The 17,284-nt window shown below is 38.8% G+C and overlaps 1 protein-coding gene and 1 pseudogene across 1 annotated transcript; one reads left to right on the forward strand and one right to left on the reverse strand.

Annotated features, from left to right (window-relative positions):
* The first annotated feature begins 5,936 nt into the window (after window positions 1-5,936).
* LOC142530930 (SNF2 domain-containing protein CLASSY 3-like) lies at window positions 5,937-8,825 on the forward strand. Its single transcript, XM_075636866.1, has 3 exons — window positions 5,937-6,125; window positions 6,502-6,661; window positions 6,800-8,825. The coding sequence occupies exon 3, from the start codon at window positions 7,241-7,243 to the stop codon at window positions 8,669-8,671; it is 1,431 nt and encodes a 476-aa protein (XP_075492981.1). The 5' UTR covers window positions 5,937-6,125; window positions 6,502-6,661; window positions 6,800-7,240; the 3' UTR covers window positions 8,672-8,825.
* Window positions 8,826-9,009: 184 nt separating this feature from the next.
* On the reverse strand, window positions 9,010-11,908 carry LOC142530929 (uncharacterized; annotated as a pseudogene).
* Window positions 11,909-17,284: the final 5,376 nt, after the last annotated feature.

The following is a 17,284-nucleotide window of genomic DNA, read 5'->3' on the forward strand; positions in this document are numbered from 1 at the left end:
CTAACATGTTCCAAATAATTATTTAAGCCTACATGAATTTTCTCATATTTTTATTTAGCTTAAATCGAGAACTTTTAAATTTAAACTCTAAATAAGACGTATTAACACGTTTTAATCTCGAATTAAACCAAACCTTAATATAAAATTTCCAAATTAAAAACCTAGACTTTTAATAATTATTTAAGCTTAAACCTAATTTTTCATAATTTTATAAAACTTAAAACTAGGCTTTTCAATTAACTCGTTAATTAGCGTTCCGTGCGTCGATTAAATCCCGGATAAATCCAAAACTCCATATTTTTATCCCAAATTTTAAACATAACATTTTTAGTATTTATTCTACCCTTCCAAGTCATGAGCCACCCCCGTGGACCCATAATTTCATTTTTAGCCTTTTAATTTTTTTTTTTTTAACACCTTATCGAACACACCGAGCCATCTCCCAATTTACTCGAGCCACGCCCGAGCCGCCTCGAGTCAAAACCTAGCCAACTCACCTAGGGACCCTACCGAACAAGCCCAGCCCGAAAAACAACCCCTGGCCCGCTCAAAACCTTCCTGAAACTTGACCCAAAATCTGTACATGTGTGTATGAGTTTCATAGTTGCTCTAGGACTCCTAGTTATCCTAGGACTCTACCAGCTGAGCCACTACCGAGCCTAGCACACCATAACCCTCCCTGGACCATGCCCATACCATGCCCTGACCAATCCAACCCATACAACCCAGCAGCGAAGCTTCTGAACCAGAAAACCAGCCTGCGCGTTCCCTTGCTAGTTTCCTAACGTTTTCCTTGTTTTTGGTCGAGCCAGCAGCGAGCCAGCCGCACCAAACCCCAGCCCGACCCATGCCCATGACCCTTGGACCCTGATGAACCACCCTGGCTCGCCCCCAGGCTAGCCGAGCGCCCCTCTTCTTCCTTGACAGCTCCTGTGCGTAATTATGGGAGGAGTCCCACTTCGGGTGGACTCCTTCCCCAAGCCTAAACGTGAACCCTAGCCACCCTAGGACCCAACCTAGCCCTAGGCCGAGACCAACCCTGACCCTGACCCAGCCCTGATTGAGCCCCTTGACCCCATGCATCAAAACCACACCCATGAAGACACACAACTCACGGCCCTTGTCTAAACCCATCCTACGGTTCCAGCTTTCCTCTACTCCTTGTTGCAGCGTTTTAGGGTGATTAAGGACTCCATAAAACATGTAAAAACATCCCTCAACCTATCCTAATCATGGCAGCCCCTAATCAACATAATATTCATGTTTTTGGAACAACAATTCACAAGTTTACCTCATGTACATGCAATATTTCGAAAATATTCATAAAAACTTCATGCTTTTCATTCAAATATAATTTAAACAATAATATGATGTGATGAACGAGAAAAAGAGATGTATGGCGTGCCTTTGCGTAATTTACGCACGGATATACGTTGACGAATCGAAGAACGGCGACGAACGATCATGGCTTGAACTCCCTTGAAGCTTTTGAACTTCTCCAAATTATTTTGTATGTGCCGTGTGATGTTTTGCTAGGGAGAAAGAATTTGTAAATTTTAGGGAAGTGGGGCGTGCAAAGTATTAGGTTTGGGGAGGGTTTAGCTTATTTTATAGTTAATTAATTACTAATTAGGCTTAGGCCCATTAAGCATATAAATTAGGTCCATTAATGCTTAATTAGAATTTAATTAAAATATTAAAATAGTTTTGTTTAAATAAGTTTGTGAATTTATTAGCCGGGTTGTCAAAACGTTCGTATTTTTGTTGAAAAATCACCGATAAAATTTACGTCCTGGCGTATAAAATCATCTCAAAACCCCATATTTTCAAAAATAATAAAAAACATCACCCATATTTTAAATAATTAAAAACAATTATCCAATAAAAACATTTTCTATTTTTCAGCCCTCGGTGTCCGTTCCTCGATCGCAACTCGAATAACCTTTAAAAATACATTTTAATGCAACCATGTAGAAAATATATTTTAAACATGTAAATATGCACAACATATTTAATTAATGCAATTAAAACATTTAATCAAAATACAAGGGAATTAAACAATTGCATGCATGTGGTTCGCGTGGACCCTTAAATTTTCGAGGCGTTACACCGACTAACTGCACCCACTGCTTGAGCAATGTCTGGTCTTGTACAGATCATAGCGAACATCAAACTTCCCACTGCTGATGCATATGGTACTCGAGACATCTCCATCCTCTCTGCTTCACTGCTAGGACACATCTCGGAGGATAACTTGAAGTTAATAGGAAGAGAGGTCGAAATTGGCTTACTATCTTGCATGTTGAAGCGTTGCAAGACTTTCTTCAAATAATTTTTCTGGGAAAGCCAAATCTTTCTGTTACTTCTATTTCGGTGAACTTGCATCCCTAGAATCTTGTTTGCTGGTCCCAAGTCCTTCATATCAAATTCCCTAGCCAATTGTGCCTTCAATCCTTGGACCTGATCTTTGTCGGGGCCTGCTACCAACATGTCGTCCACATACAACAGCAAAATAATATAATCATCACCAGACCTCTTGAAATATGTACAAGGGTCTGCACTCAGTCTGTTGTATCCAAGGCTCATGATATAGAAATCAAATCTCTTGTACCAACACCTCGGCGCCTGTTTGAGACCGTACAGAGATTTGTTCAACATGCAAACCAAGTTCTCTTTGCCTTTTTCCGCAAAACCTTATGGCTGGAGCATATAGATTTCTTCTTCAAGATCTCCATGAAGAAATGTTGTTTTCACATCTAGCTGTTCTAGATGTAGGTCAAATACCGCACACAATGCCAACACCACTCTGAATGTTATAAGCCGAACCACAGGAGAAAATATCTCATTGAAGTCAATGCCTTCTTTCTGAGCATACCCTTTTACCACCAATCTAGCACGATACCGCTCCACTTGGTTATTGCCATCACGCTTGATCTTATAGACCCATCTGTTTCCAATGGTTTTCCTTCCTCATGGTAATGTAACAAGATCCCAAGTTTTATTCATGTCTAATGCCTCCAACTCTTCTTGCATTGCTATCATCCACAAGGATACATCCGAGCTTTGAGTAGCCTCGTGGAAACTCGATGGCTCACCATCCTCTGATAATAAACAATATGCAATGTTGCTTTCAATGACATAATCCGAAAGCCAAACTGGTGGTCTTCTGTCTCGAGTTGACTGCCTCACATTGGAAACCTCAGACTCAACATGTTCTTGTTCTTCGTGCTCTGGTACTGCTTCACAAGAAACTTGACCTTCGTTCGTCTTGTTTTCCACCTGAAAAATAGTAGTTTCTGAATTCGGTGTGCCTTTGTCTCCCTTTACTTTATCTTCCTCGAAGATAACATCCCTGCTGATGACAAGCTTGTGAACAGTAGGATCCCACAAGCGAAACCCCTTTACTCCATCAGCATAACCCAAGAAGATACATTTTCTGGATTTCGAATCCAACTTTGATCTTTCTTGCTCATTGTACAGAACGTACACAGGACTTCCAAATGTATGCAAATGAGAATAATCTGTCGGCTTTCCGGTCCACATCTCCATCGGAGTCTTCAGATCAATTGCCACTGAAGGAGAACGATTGATAACATAACAAGCGGTTTTGACTGCTTCAGCCCAAAATGACTTGTCTAGACCCGCAGTCCTCAACATAGCTCTTGTTCTGTCCAACAAGGTCCTGTTCATCCGCTCCGCCACTCCATTCTGTTGAGGTATGTAAGCCGTCGTGAACTGTCTCTTGATGCCCTCATGTTGACAAAATGCATCAAACTCGTCACTGGTATATTCTCCTCCATTGTCAGTCCTCAGACACTTGATTTTGTTTTCTGAATCAAGTTCAACCCGCGCTTTGAAATCTTTGAAGATCTGGAAAGCGTCTGATTTCTTCTTGATTGGATACACCCAACATCTCCTAGAGAAATCATCAATGAACGAGACAAAGTATCTCGCTCCTCCTAGGGATACAACCGGTGCTTGCCAAACATCCGAATGAATCAGCTCCAATATGCTTTTGCTCCTGGCAGTAGAAGTGCCAAACTGTAATCTGTGTTGTTTACTGGTAACACAGTGCTCACAAAAAGGTAGTGATACTTTTGTAAGTCCCGGCAGCAGCTTCCGTTCTGAGAGAATTTTCAACCCTCGTTCTGAGATATGCCCGAGCTTTCTATGCCATAACACTGTTAATTCTTCTCCTGAACCAATTGATGCAACCGCTAGTTTTGCCTCTTTGTGTGTTTCTCCCAAAAGTACATACAGATTTGATGCAACCTTTTCCGCCTTCATAACCACAAGCGCACCCTTCACAATTTTCATGATCCCTTTCTCGATACGTTTTTTGCACCCGATGTCATCCAATTTCCCCAAGGACAAAAGATTTTTCGTCATTCCTTTCACATGTCGTACCTCCTGTATGGTGCGAATGGTGCCATCAAACATTTTAATTTTGATAGTACCGACCCCAACGATTTCCAAGGCATGATAATTTCCCATGAATACAGATCCTCCTGAGACTGATTCATAATTATCAAACCATTCTCTCCGAGACGTCATGTGCCACGTCGCACATGAATCCATAATCCATGTGTCACAAAACTTGTGCCTGCCTTCCGCAACAATTGCTGTTTCGCTGAATAATATTTCACCACCGCCTGAAGTACTGGCCACATTTCCTTGAGAACTTTTATCGATACTCGTACACTCTTTCTTGAAGTGCCCTTTACCGCCACATTTAAAGCAGTAAATATTTTTCTTCTTACTTCTTGACTTTGATCTACCTCGTCTTTGACTCCCACTGGAGTCACAGTCCATAAATCTTCCTCTTATCATCGGCAAAGCCTCTGTCTGCTTTGAAGTTACCAACCTATCTTCCTTATTCTTGCGCCGGCTTTCTTCTCCGAGAACCGCAGTTAAGACATCGTCGAATCTTAGAAAGTCCATAAGAATATTGTTGGTAATGTTGATGATAAGTTGATCATATGAATCTGGTAGACTTTGAAGTAGAAGCTCCGCACGTTCATTTTCCCCTATTTTATGCCCCATGGAAGTGAGTTGGGCAAATAGAGTATTTAGTGTATTGATATGGTCGGTCATCGATGAGGATTCCGCCATCCGAATAGTATAAAGCCTTCTCTTTAGGAAAATCATGTTGTGTAGCGACTTGACCTCGTACATCTTTGTCAGAGTATCTCAGATAACTTTTGCTGTTTTTATCTCAGAGATACTTGACAATACTTCGTCTGCTATAGCCAAGTGTAAATTGGCAACATCATTATCATTCATCTCATTCCACTTTCCATCATCCGTAATCTCCACCGGTCTATCTCCAATAGCCGCCAAGCAATTCTCCTTTCTTAAAACTGCTTGTATCTTTATTTTCACAGCATAAAATTGCTTCCGTTGAACTTTGCTATCTCGTACCTTCTTGCCATTATGTCTATAACAATTTTGGTAGACTGGACAAAATAATCCCGTCTTAATAAAAAATCTCAAAAAATCTTTTCTGATGTGGAAGATCAGTGTAGGCTGCAACCACATAGCATACTCAGAATTTTAAGAAATTTTAAACCAAGGCTCTGATACCACTTGTTGGTCCAACGTGCGGAATTTGAGATAATAAAATCCGAAAATAAAGAATAAACTGGACACCGAGATTTACGTGGAAAACCCCTAAAAATTATTAGGGTAAAAACCACGGGTAAGATGAAAAGAATTCCACTATAATATTTTATAGTGTACAACTACTCACTGTGTTTCCAAAAAGAACACACACTTTTTTAATACAAGATAACAAATACTCTACAAATATTATAGAACTAACAGGAGAAATAAGAAATCACAACGGAGAAGCCTGTGAATGAGATGCTTATGAATTGCAAAATGACCCCCTATTTATAAGTGCATGGCCATTATTTCTGCCCACTTTCTTCTTCACATGAAGAGAAACCAGTTGCTGTTGCGGAGGATGATTCGAGTAAAGAAACATTGCCATTGAAGTTCAGGTTGAGGAGGACGAGCCATGTTTACCGAAGAAATCGGATTGGGTGATGGAAATCGATTCTCTTTTCTGTGATTTAGAGATGGGATTATGGGAATCTGGTGATGGTAGCACAGATATTTCAAAGGTGCATATTGATATCTCCCAAATTCTTAACTTTAGTTTGTGTTTATTTATTCTTGATGTCTTGATTGGATTGTTCCATTAATAATCTGTGTTTTAGTAACCTATGCTACAAATATACTCGGTGGATTATATGAGAAAAAAATGAGGTGTGCTCGATTTAGAACCGTAGCGTCTAGTGTCTATGCACGAACGAATCTAGGAATCTTTGCCGATCTTAGAGTTATGTATCAACATGAAAAATGCCAAAAGTGGAGGATTAGGTGCCCATACTCGCTGGCCTTGACCTGCTTTTCTTCTTGGTTGCGTTGATACTTTTAATCTGTTGTTTATGTCTTACAATTGATGAATAGAAGCTCTATTGCACAACTTCTTTCCAGGTTGATAAAGATGATAGTATCTACCCAGAGATCGACGAAAGTCCAGCAGCGCAATGCCGCAGAGGGAAGCATGATGTTTATGTTGATGATGAAATAGGCATCAGGTGCAAATACTGTTCCCGATGTGATACTGGAAATAAAATATGCCTTACCGCCTTTTGTAAGTTTATCATCTTACCCTTTGTGCCACTTTTCTAAAATTATACAAGCATGTTGCATTTGAATACAGGTTATATAGTAAGTACTTATATTACTGGAATTTTTTTTCGGTGTTTAAATGTCCAATTATCTCCTGCAGTATGTGGGACATCTAGAGAAAAGGGGAAAGAAAGGTAAAGAATTGAAGGAGGATTCTATCATTAATGATATCGAGCTCCAGGGGACGTGTAATGGAAATCGGGATTGTGGTGTTCAGCCCAAAAGCACGGTCATGGAATTAATTCCTCAAGGTGCAGAAGAAATGTATCCACATCAAATTGAAGGCTTTAAGGTTATGTGGCAGAACATTGCTGGAGATACCGACATCAAGAAACTAAAGAGTCTGCCTGCTGATGGCAGTAGAGGCTGCATAATCTCACATGCCCCTGGCACCGGCAAAACAGGCTCACCATAGTATTTATCCAAACATTTTTAAAGCTATACCCAACATGTTGTCCGGTGATCATAGCTCCACGAGGCATGCTCATCACCTTGGGAACAAGAATTCAAAAAATGGAAGGTTGACTTACCATTCCACAACATGAATGAAACCAAGTTATCTACACTAGAAACCTCGATGGCTGCTAGTGTTGTCGGTGGTCATAAAGTAGACCACAAAACAAGCAAGGATTTTATTCGCTTAGTAAAGCTTTTCTCCTGGAAAAAGGGTGGAAGTGAGTTAGGAATTAGCTACCAGTTGTTCGAAAAACTTGCTGGAGAACATGGGAAGAAAACAGGAAACGAGCAATTCAGGAAAATACTCCTGGAAATGCCAGGTCTTTTAGTTCTGGACGAAGGGCATACCCCTAGGAACAGCCAAAGCTTAATGTGGAAGGCCTTGACAAAAGTAACCACCCATAGGCATATAATTCTATCAGGGACACCTTTTCAGAACAATTTCTCTGAACTTTACAATACAGTGTGTCTGGTGAATCCAAGATTTTCTAGTCAAATCACGTGTAGAATTGGAAAAATGACTCGGAAAAAGCCAAGGCAGGATGCAGCAAAAGGGGAATGGGAATATATAACTAGTTCTATCAGCAAGAAAAGCAGAGGTGAAGATGGATTAAAGAAGCTTCAATCCATGATCCACCTGTTTGTCCACGTACACAAAGGCTGTATACTTCAAAAGACTTTCCCAGGAGTGAGGCACTCTTTAATACTTTTGAAGCCTACAAACTTGCAAACTAACCTAATTCGAAACGTCACTCGGGTCCACAAGTTTCTAGAGCAAGATTACATGGTATCCTTGATCTCAGTTCACCCTTCGCTTGTCTCCAATTATCCAGAATTCTCTGATTTCAGAAGAAAGCTGCAAAACCTAAAAACAGACACCAATGCTGGAGCAAAAACCAAGTTTGTTATCGAACTTATCCGGCTCGCTGCTCTACTCAAAGAAAAGGTTTTGATTTTCTGCCAATATATTGACCCGTTGCTCCACATTCAACATCTGATAGAAACACATTTATCGTGGGTCGAAGGGAGGGAAGTGATTTACATGGACGGGAAACTCGACGAAATGCAGCGTGAAGTTTCCATCAATCGCTTTAATGAAAAATGTAGTCCGGCCAAAGTAATGTTAGCATCACAAAGGGCTTGCGCGGAAGGAATAAGCCTGGTTGGCGCATCAAGGGTTGTGCTGTTGGATGTTGTATGGAACCCATCCTTTGAAAGGCAGGCCATAAGCAGAGGTTACAGGCTGGGGCAGGAAAAAGTAGTGTATGTTTATCATTTAGTGACTTCAATGGAGATGAATAAATATGCAAGGCAGGTGACCAAAGACCGCATTTCAGAGATGATTTTCTCATCAGGGAATGCAGGGGATGCATCTTCACGGGATACTGTTTTGAAAGATAAAGTGCTGGATACTATGGTTAGTCATAAAAGTTTTAGCCGCATTATTGAGAGGATTGTTCCGCAGCCAAAAGAGTCTGATTTAGTTGATGCTTTTGATTTTGTGCATCTTCAATAAACATTTTTCACAAGTACAAATTTTGTGTTTTGTTCTTTATTATTCTCTGATTAAAGCGTTGTAACGAAAAGTAGATAGACATTTGAAACTCTGGGTTATTCATTTTGTACATATAGATATGCTACGTAAATATTACTAGATATAAGAGGAAAAAGGAAATTCTGTTGTCTTTGCACTGTTAATTATTGGAGATCTTTGCCAACAATTTAAATTGATCTCTGTTCTTTCCGACTGATTTCATTTCGAAAGGTTATTGTGTTCATCTGGAAAATAAATGAGCTTGCCAGGCTGAGCTCGATGATACGAAGTTGGGATTCAACCAGCAATTTCAGATCGGCTCGAATAAAGATTTTGCTCAATATTTATTATTAATCGATGATACTGAGATGATCGAAAACATAAGAGGAACATACAATTTTCATTTTGAAGAGACCGAAACATGCAAGGAAGCATTTTTGCTGGTGGGCATCGTACATTCTGAGTTGAGATATACATATTTTAACCAACAGATCGAACAGACTTGTTACTCTCCGCAGTTTGACAAAGTTATCATTTGGGCTATTTGATCAAGCTGTTGATAGCACAGTGCGCTCGTAAACTTCATACGGTTGTAAACTAGAAGCAGGAGCCTCCACAGGTTGGCCTGCACCACCAAAGCACAAGTACTGGTTTAGAAACCTCTTGTTTACCAAACCTGTTTGTCTGGGAATCGAATTTTCGTTCAGAACATTAGAGCTGATGTGTCTTGCAATCTCGTTCTCAATCTGGGTACCCTGTTGTGCATCCAAAGAGCTATGTGAGGACATGGATAATTTCGAGAAAGAACTAGAACGTGATCTGTGAGAGGCTATAAAATGTGGAATGGCCTGCATCGCATCCATGGATCATCCCTGAAGCTAGTTTCTTCTTCGCAGTTGGACTTGGCTGATTGCTCCTCACCGAAAGTGCTCGTTTGTTGTTAGGAAGTGGTGATGGTTTTGAAAATCTCTGCCTCAAAGGAACTGGAATTCCTTCTGAAGTGCTTACAGATTTTGTTCCATCTACCAATTTCTTCGGGGAGGTTTCTGAGGTTCTGTTTCTTATATTTGGCCAATGAAGGAGGCGTTTTATCCGTCTTGACGCAAACTTCATAGAACCGGACTTATGGATTTTGGGAGAACTGTGAGTTTTCATGCTTGAGTCACGTTGGCTATGATCAGTTGATAAAATGGTCGATCCTGCTGCAGAACGAGTGGCTTCTGATGTACTCACTGCTCCCGTGCACAAGAAAATTTCAGTGTCATTGATCCTAAACGAAGTCCCTGGACTATTACCTATGCTTTGCTTCTTTATATGGGATGCAATAACTTTTCTAGCCGAACAGTCCTGAGATTCGAAAATTCCACCACCTGATATCACTTGCCTGGTTACCTGTTCAGACGATGCAGAACGAGCCCGTTTCTTGAGAATATTTAATGGAGTCATCACATTTACATCACGGATGTGCTTATCGACACAGCTGACAGACATGAGTAGTTTCACTATATCAGAATGAATGTTCCCTATGATGGCTAAATGAAGCGCGGTTCTGCCATCGTTGTTTTTTGCATTGATGACTTCTTCAATATCGAAAATCTTCCCACTCAACAAATGTTTCATGAGCTCTATCTGGCGATCCAATATCTGAAAACTAGATGTTTGAAAACCAGTAACAACAGCATGTAAGAATGTCTCTCCAGTACTATTTCTGGCGTGGATTGATGCTGGTGATGCAAGAATTAGAGCCTCAACAACTGCTAGCTGGCCTCTGTGAGCAGCTACGTGCAATGCTGTATTGCCTCCATTGTCCATAGAGTCGATAAGTCCACATGTTATCGCGGTATCTTTGACAATCTGAAATACACAGAAGTTTGAGGGCAACAGATGGATTCGAGTCAAGCCAGTGTGTGTTCAAAAAAGACGAAAAGATCAAGAAACAAAGTGTGTGAAGAGATGAAATTAGAGTTCTGACCTCAACTTGACCCTTGGCGGCTGCTGCATGTAAGATGGTTGCACCCTTATTGTCCCTATACGACGACACATCATCGGAGCAATCATGGAGAAGCTCCTTCAGTAACCTCAGATTACCTCCTCTAGCTGCAGCATGAAGAGCTCTATTCATTATCTCGAACTTATAAGCCAAAGGGACCTCCCCGGTCCAGTCACTCGAGGTAATCCTCGGCGTGGCAGTAAAATCCAGAACCACCCTGAAAACCTCAGAATTCTTGCACCTCGCAGCCGCATATAGAATATCGGTGACTCCATATTCTCCTTCTCCGAACACGAGAAGGGGGTCCCTTTCGAGCAATTCTTGCACAAAACTCAAGTCCCCTGCAGAGGCAGCTGTGTACAGAAGCCATCCTCCATAACCATCCCCTATGAGTGAGTTTTTGCCTTTCTTGATCTCGCACTCCAATAGTAGCTTTCTTGCAACTTGTGATCGGCACTTGGCCACATCATGAAACTGCTCTTCGTCATCCCACACGGTTTCGAGACGGCGGATTCTGCGCAGGGAGGTCAGTTTTATAAGGTGATTGCCGTCGAGGCGGAGAAGCTCCCGTACCAAGTCATAGTGTCCATTGGCTGCTGCGAGATCGATTGGCGAAGCATACCACCATTGATCTCCGGTGCTCTCCCAACGAAGAGGGAAATACGTTGAGGCCGGCATCTGTGTTATCAAAATCTCTTTTGCTGGACTAAAACTTCTCAACTCCTTCATGAAAATTCCATATCTGCAGGGAGAAAAGATCATTATGAAAAGTTAAAGAATTGCTGAGCAACAATAATTGGAAACATGTAAAAGTAACACATGGCACCATGATTAACATGTCAACTTTAGAAAGACAAGAAGATTGAATCCATCAGTTTCCCGTAGAATTCAAGGGTAGAAACATAAATTAAATCAAGAATCCATGGATTCGTTATACCCTTTCCGCCTTTCGGATGCAGACTGAGTAAGTGCAGAAGTATGGATACATGGAATTCATGAGGCGCACTCACTATTTTGAGAATGGAGATGTGGCTCTTTATATAGCTAAACTGTTGAAACATTTTTCATAACAGATGAATTTAATGTCGTGGTTTCAAAATAAAGGTTTTAATATAGTGTGCTGTGATGCATGTACAATATATCTTACATTTAACTATTTGTTAATGCGAGTTTAGTCGAAAATGGCATTACATCTTTGATAATTTGATCGTCATTAACTTTGGTATCTTGTGTGATTCATTGAAATATGACAGATCCTGCACTCGGATTTGAATTATAAAACTCTAAGTTGGCCAACAAACGAGGTGCCGACAGAATTTGGCAGATGACCGCACAAATTTTATTTCTAAAAAATGGCCTGTGCATTTATTATATGATTCAGTTTTAAACAAGTCCCAAGTATATGACTATAGCCATGTTTGGTCTGATCTACGATACAGAGATGGCAAATCAATATACATGGATAACAAATGATTTTAACTATTTGTAGAACTTGAGTCTAATCGTAAAATGAAACAATGATGTGTAATCATTTACTGTCTTATCTTAAATAAACAAAATCGAGGAAGATAAAAAACTAGAAAAATATTTAACCGAAGGATAAAATTTTGGTTAGAAATATAACTCTAGTCAAACAATCTAAAACATAAATGACATTGTGAGTCAGTCCAAAATCTAAATATTAATTAGTCCATCTAAACAACCTTCTTAATGGTATATGCGTGAGATTTTTGTTGTATTTTTCCCTCTTTTTTAGGAGAAAAAGGACACATCAAAAGTCATAATTGAGCAGGCCAAAACAAGGTTCAATCACAATGTTGTTGTTGGCTACCAAATCATTAATTTAGTTATCATTTCTTGACAGGTACTTTCATTTAATTACTCTGGGAAAAGCATTATATGTAGTAGAATTATTAGAATATCACACAGACTTAATCCAATTAATGTGGAATATAACTTTGGTCGAATATTTTTCATTCATGATATTCTTTTCGCAATTCAAACGCTAAATTTCAAGGCAAAAATTTGTGTGTAACGGTCTCACGGGTCGTATTTTGTGAGACGGATCTCTTATTTGGGTCATCCATGAAAAATTGTTACTTTTTATGCTAAGAGTATTACTTTTTGTTGTGAATATCGGTAGCATTGACCGTCTCACAGGTAAAGATTCGTGAGACCGTCTCACAAGAGACCTACTCAAATTTCAATTGTTCCTCCTCTCACATTAATATCAGGATCGAATATAAGCCGTCCTCCAGTTAATACTTTAATTTGAAAAATAATTTCATCGGGTAAAAGGATCGATCTTCTGATTATCGATTTCCATCCTTATATTATTGATGTGTAACATGAATGGATAGATATCCTAGCTGTGATTGCATGTGCCATATATGTGATCAAAAGCAGCTTTTGCTAACTTTATAAATAGTGCTTAAAAATAAAAGGTTGCATAGAAGGTGAGGGGTGGGGTGGCGTGGGGTGGGGTGGGTGTGGGTGGGGGTCTTCTTTCATGTAAAAGCGTACCCACCAAGGGTTGCCTTTCATCCAAACTCACGGACACTTCACATGCAAGGAGATGGCAGATGTGTAAAGGCAGGCCATGCACATTAATTTCCACCCTAAAGTTAATCTTGGCCGGCTGCCGAATTATCTCTTCACGGTGCAAATTTGGTGCTCCATTGATTGTCAAGATAAGTTCGTCCAAATAGCATGTTTTGATATGAGAAAATTACAAGTTTGGTCCTATGATCTGACATTTTCATTTTTTAATTCTGAATTTTTTAATTTCAGGTTTTAGTCTAATAAATAGGAATGGGAAATAAATTAGAGGTCCATGCATATCCATACGATGTTATTTTGAGCAAGTATTTATATTATTGAGATGTGTTGACTCGATTCATTTAAAGAAAGTAATATTTTTGCATAAAAAATATTACTTTTTCATAAACCGATCAATTTGGAAATCTATTTCACAAAATTGATTAATGAGATGGTCTCATATAAGTTGTGTACATTAATTTAACTCATACATACCTATTTTAGCTGGGACCTTTAGTTTTAGGCAAAAACTTGTGTGAGACAGTCTCACGGGTCGTATTTTGTGAGATAAATCTCATATTTGAGTCATCCATGAGAAAATGTTACTTTTTAATGTGAATATTGGTAGGATTGACCCATCTCACAGATAAAGATTCGTGAGACCGTCTCACAAGAGACCTACTTTTGGTTTTATGTAACTGATGAAATTTTATTTTGAAAAATAAGCCTTTGCAGCGTAATTTTTTACTGGCATAATACTCTAATATTCAATTAATTTCTTTTTGGAAAGACTCTAATATTCAATTTGGATTCACATTGTTATACAGTAAAAGTTAATTAATTATTTAACCATGTGCGTGGTTCTTTCCCTGATTTGACGTGTATAATGGTTCTTTGCATATTTCGTAAACTCGTATTTATTTTTTACAAATACAAAATGTGCTCTTTATTTAGTTTGTCTGTTTGAGTTTTTTTTTTTTTTTTTGAATAAAAATAGCGATGTTTGTGTGTGGAAATTTTTCGAAGAAATAAAGTGCTTAAGAAATAAAAAGTTAAACGCTGTGCATTTTATTTTCCAGAAAAAAAAGTTGTTCTTACAAGAAAATTACACTTTTAATCATTTAACTTGCCAGGTTTTAGATTTTAATCCGATAACTTGTTAATATTTAGTTTTCGTCCAATTTTGTTCTTTGGAATTTTTTTTCGTTTGAAGCCATTAAACATTAATTCACTTTTTTAAAAATTTATTATTAGGTCTCTTGTGAGACTGTCTCACGGATCTTTATCTGTGAGACGAGTCAACTCTACCGATATTCACAATAAAAAATAATACTCTTAGCATAAAAAGTAATACTTTTTCATGGATAACCCAAATAAGAGATCCGTCTCACAAATACGACCCGTGAAACCGTCTCACATAAATTTTTGCCAAAATTTATTTATTATTGAATCCAAGTATTAAAGTCATTCAAATATATATATAAATAATATCAAACACAATCAAATATTTTTATATATTTATAATTTTTAGTACACTTTCTGGCATACAAAACATTGTGTTAAAAGATAATTTTCTTTCTTAATCTATGAGCCCCATCAATGTGATCCAGTTGTCCAAAAAATTTAAGTAGTGGAGACAACTTTGTTCAACATGCAGTCTAATTTCTCATCTTATTAATTATTTCCCATGATTGATTGAATCATGATATTTTCATATTTTAAAAAAATTTGTCCTTGAAAACGGATTCATTAATGCTTAAATATATTCTTTTTAACTAAAATCATACTTTATGAAAACTAATCAAAAAATGAAGTTTTAATATAAGGCCAAATATGAGTATATAAAATAAAGTTGATAGATCATTTTATCGAAACCCGTCTAATAAAGACCGACTAGCGAACCGTTTTTTCCGGTATTAATAATCTACGAGAGAAGGTGCAATATCAATCCAAAATAATGAAGTCTTCTTTTTTTTTTTGAAATGAACTATAATAACATTAATTCGGGAAGTCCCGAGATATAATGTTTACAAGCCAAAAGGGTAGATCGTCATTAACACAATTAATGGAGCTATTACAAGACAAAGCTTTGCGAGCTAAAATGTGAGCCACTTCGACGGCCTTTCGTCGCACATGTTTGATGGAATGAAAATTTGGAAGCTCTAACATTGATTGGATTTCCAAGGCAAGAACCCCAGCACATCCAAGATCTTCTACGTGTGAAAGGACCATCCTAACAGCTTCCAATGAGTCAGAAAATATACAAACATTTGATAGCCTAATCCGGAGACATAAGTCCATCCCGCTTCTGATTGCCAACAACTCCACACAAGTAACTGAACTTGGATATCTGATAGGGCTAGCTTGCACACCACAAACCTATCCCAATGTATTACGCACCACCGCCCCAACACTAAATTTGTTGTTTCTAATATCAAAGCCTGCATCAACATCCAACCTAAAATAGTTTGGTAGTGGTGGTACCCACTTATCTTCCAAAAATATTTGAGCATCATTATTCCCAGAAGAAGCAACCAAACTGTATTTTCGAAAATTTTCCATCATAGCATAAGCCAACTCCACATTTATCGTAAATTTCTTCCTTGCAATTTCATGGTTGATCTTGCAAATTTCATGCCAGATTGCCCAACAGAGAGTAGCAAAAAATTCAAAATCCTCTTGCTTGAAGGTAAGGTAGCCAAAAGAAATAAAGCACAATCTAGAAATAAGGCTTCACGATGCAATTTTAAACACTGTCAAAATTGGGTGTTCTTCTACACAAATCGAACAACCGGGCAAAATAACAAGCAGTGACTCGTAGAAGCATGAAAATATTTACAAAGAAGACATGTACCTTCTGTGGAGATGTGATGCAACGATAGATTGATTGGTGTAGGCAGTAAATCATGAGAGGCACGCCACAGAAAAATGCGGATTTTGGGCTGGATACGCAGCTTCCATAGGAAGTTCCACCAAGATTGATTTGGATGTGAAGATTGAAAAGGATGAGGAGCCAATCTGCTTCTTTCCCTATGATAACCATCTTTAACAGTGTATTTACCACTTTTGTTGCCAACCCAAAATCTGGTATCCACACTACCATTTCTGTTTAAAGGAACATTAAGAATGTCTTCAGCTTCATAAGGTGGAAAATGTTGTCTCACTAATGTCTCATTCCATGATCCTGAGCTTGTAATGAAATTCCCCACCTTTGCATTATCATCAAGCAGATCATTCCCTTGGCAATGAAAAGATGGAAGGGTCGGGATCCAAGGATCTTGTTTTGCTAAAATGCCTTGGCCGTTACCTACCCGCCAACAAAGTCCCTTTCTAATGAGCTCTCGGCTCCACAGAAGTGAACGCCAAACATAAGATGGATTGTTCCCCAACCCAGCCATCATGATATATGTGTCTTTAAAGTACCTTGCCGTTAGAAATCTTGCCAATAAAGAATGGGGCCTCTGAATAATCCGCCAGATTTGTTTAGCGACCAATGCTTTATTAAAAGCGGAGAGTCGACGAAATCCCAAACCACCCATGCTCTTCGGATTACACAAGCTGTCCCATTTTAATCAGTGCATTCCTCTCATATCATTATTGCCAAGCCACCAAAATTTTGCACATAATTGTTCCAATTCCTTGCAAAGATTATATGGGATTCTAAAACAAGACATAGTATAAGAAGGGATTGCTTGTAATACAGACTTGATAAGAATTTCTCTCCCTCCCATAGAAAAGAACTTTGTTGACCAGCTTTTGATTTTATTTTCCATTCTCTCTCGTAGAAATCCAAATTGTAATCTTTTGTTGCGTAACGAGAATGTCGGCAGCCCCAAATAAATATCATGCCCCTTGACCATAGAAACCGACAGAACATCTGCTATCTCTTGCGATTGTTGAGCCGATGTACTCGGGCTGAACGTAAGGGGTGATTTGTCAAAATTAACCATTTGTCCCGAAGCTTTCTCATAAATCTGAATACATGGACGAACATTTACACTATCCTCCTTGGTGGCCCTGAAAAATATTAAACTGTCATCCGCGAAGAAGAGATGAGAAATAACTGG

This window comes from Primulina tabacum, chromosome 17, assembly GCF_025594145.1.
Source record: "Primulina tabacum isolate GXHZ01 chromosome 17, ASM2559414v2, whole genome shotgun sequence".
Lineage (NCBI taxonomy): Eukaryota > Viridiplantae > Streptophyta > Magnoliopsida > Lamiales > Gesneriaceae > Primulina > Primulina tabacum.

Excerpts from the sequence above, each read along its gene's own strand:
- LOC142530930 (XM_075636866.1), top strand. The coding sequence starts at position 7,241 with ATGAATGAAACCAAGTTATCTACACTAGAAACCTCGATGGCTGCTAGT.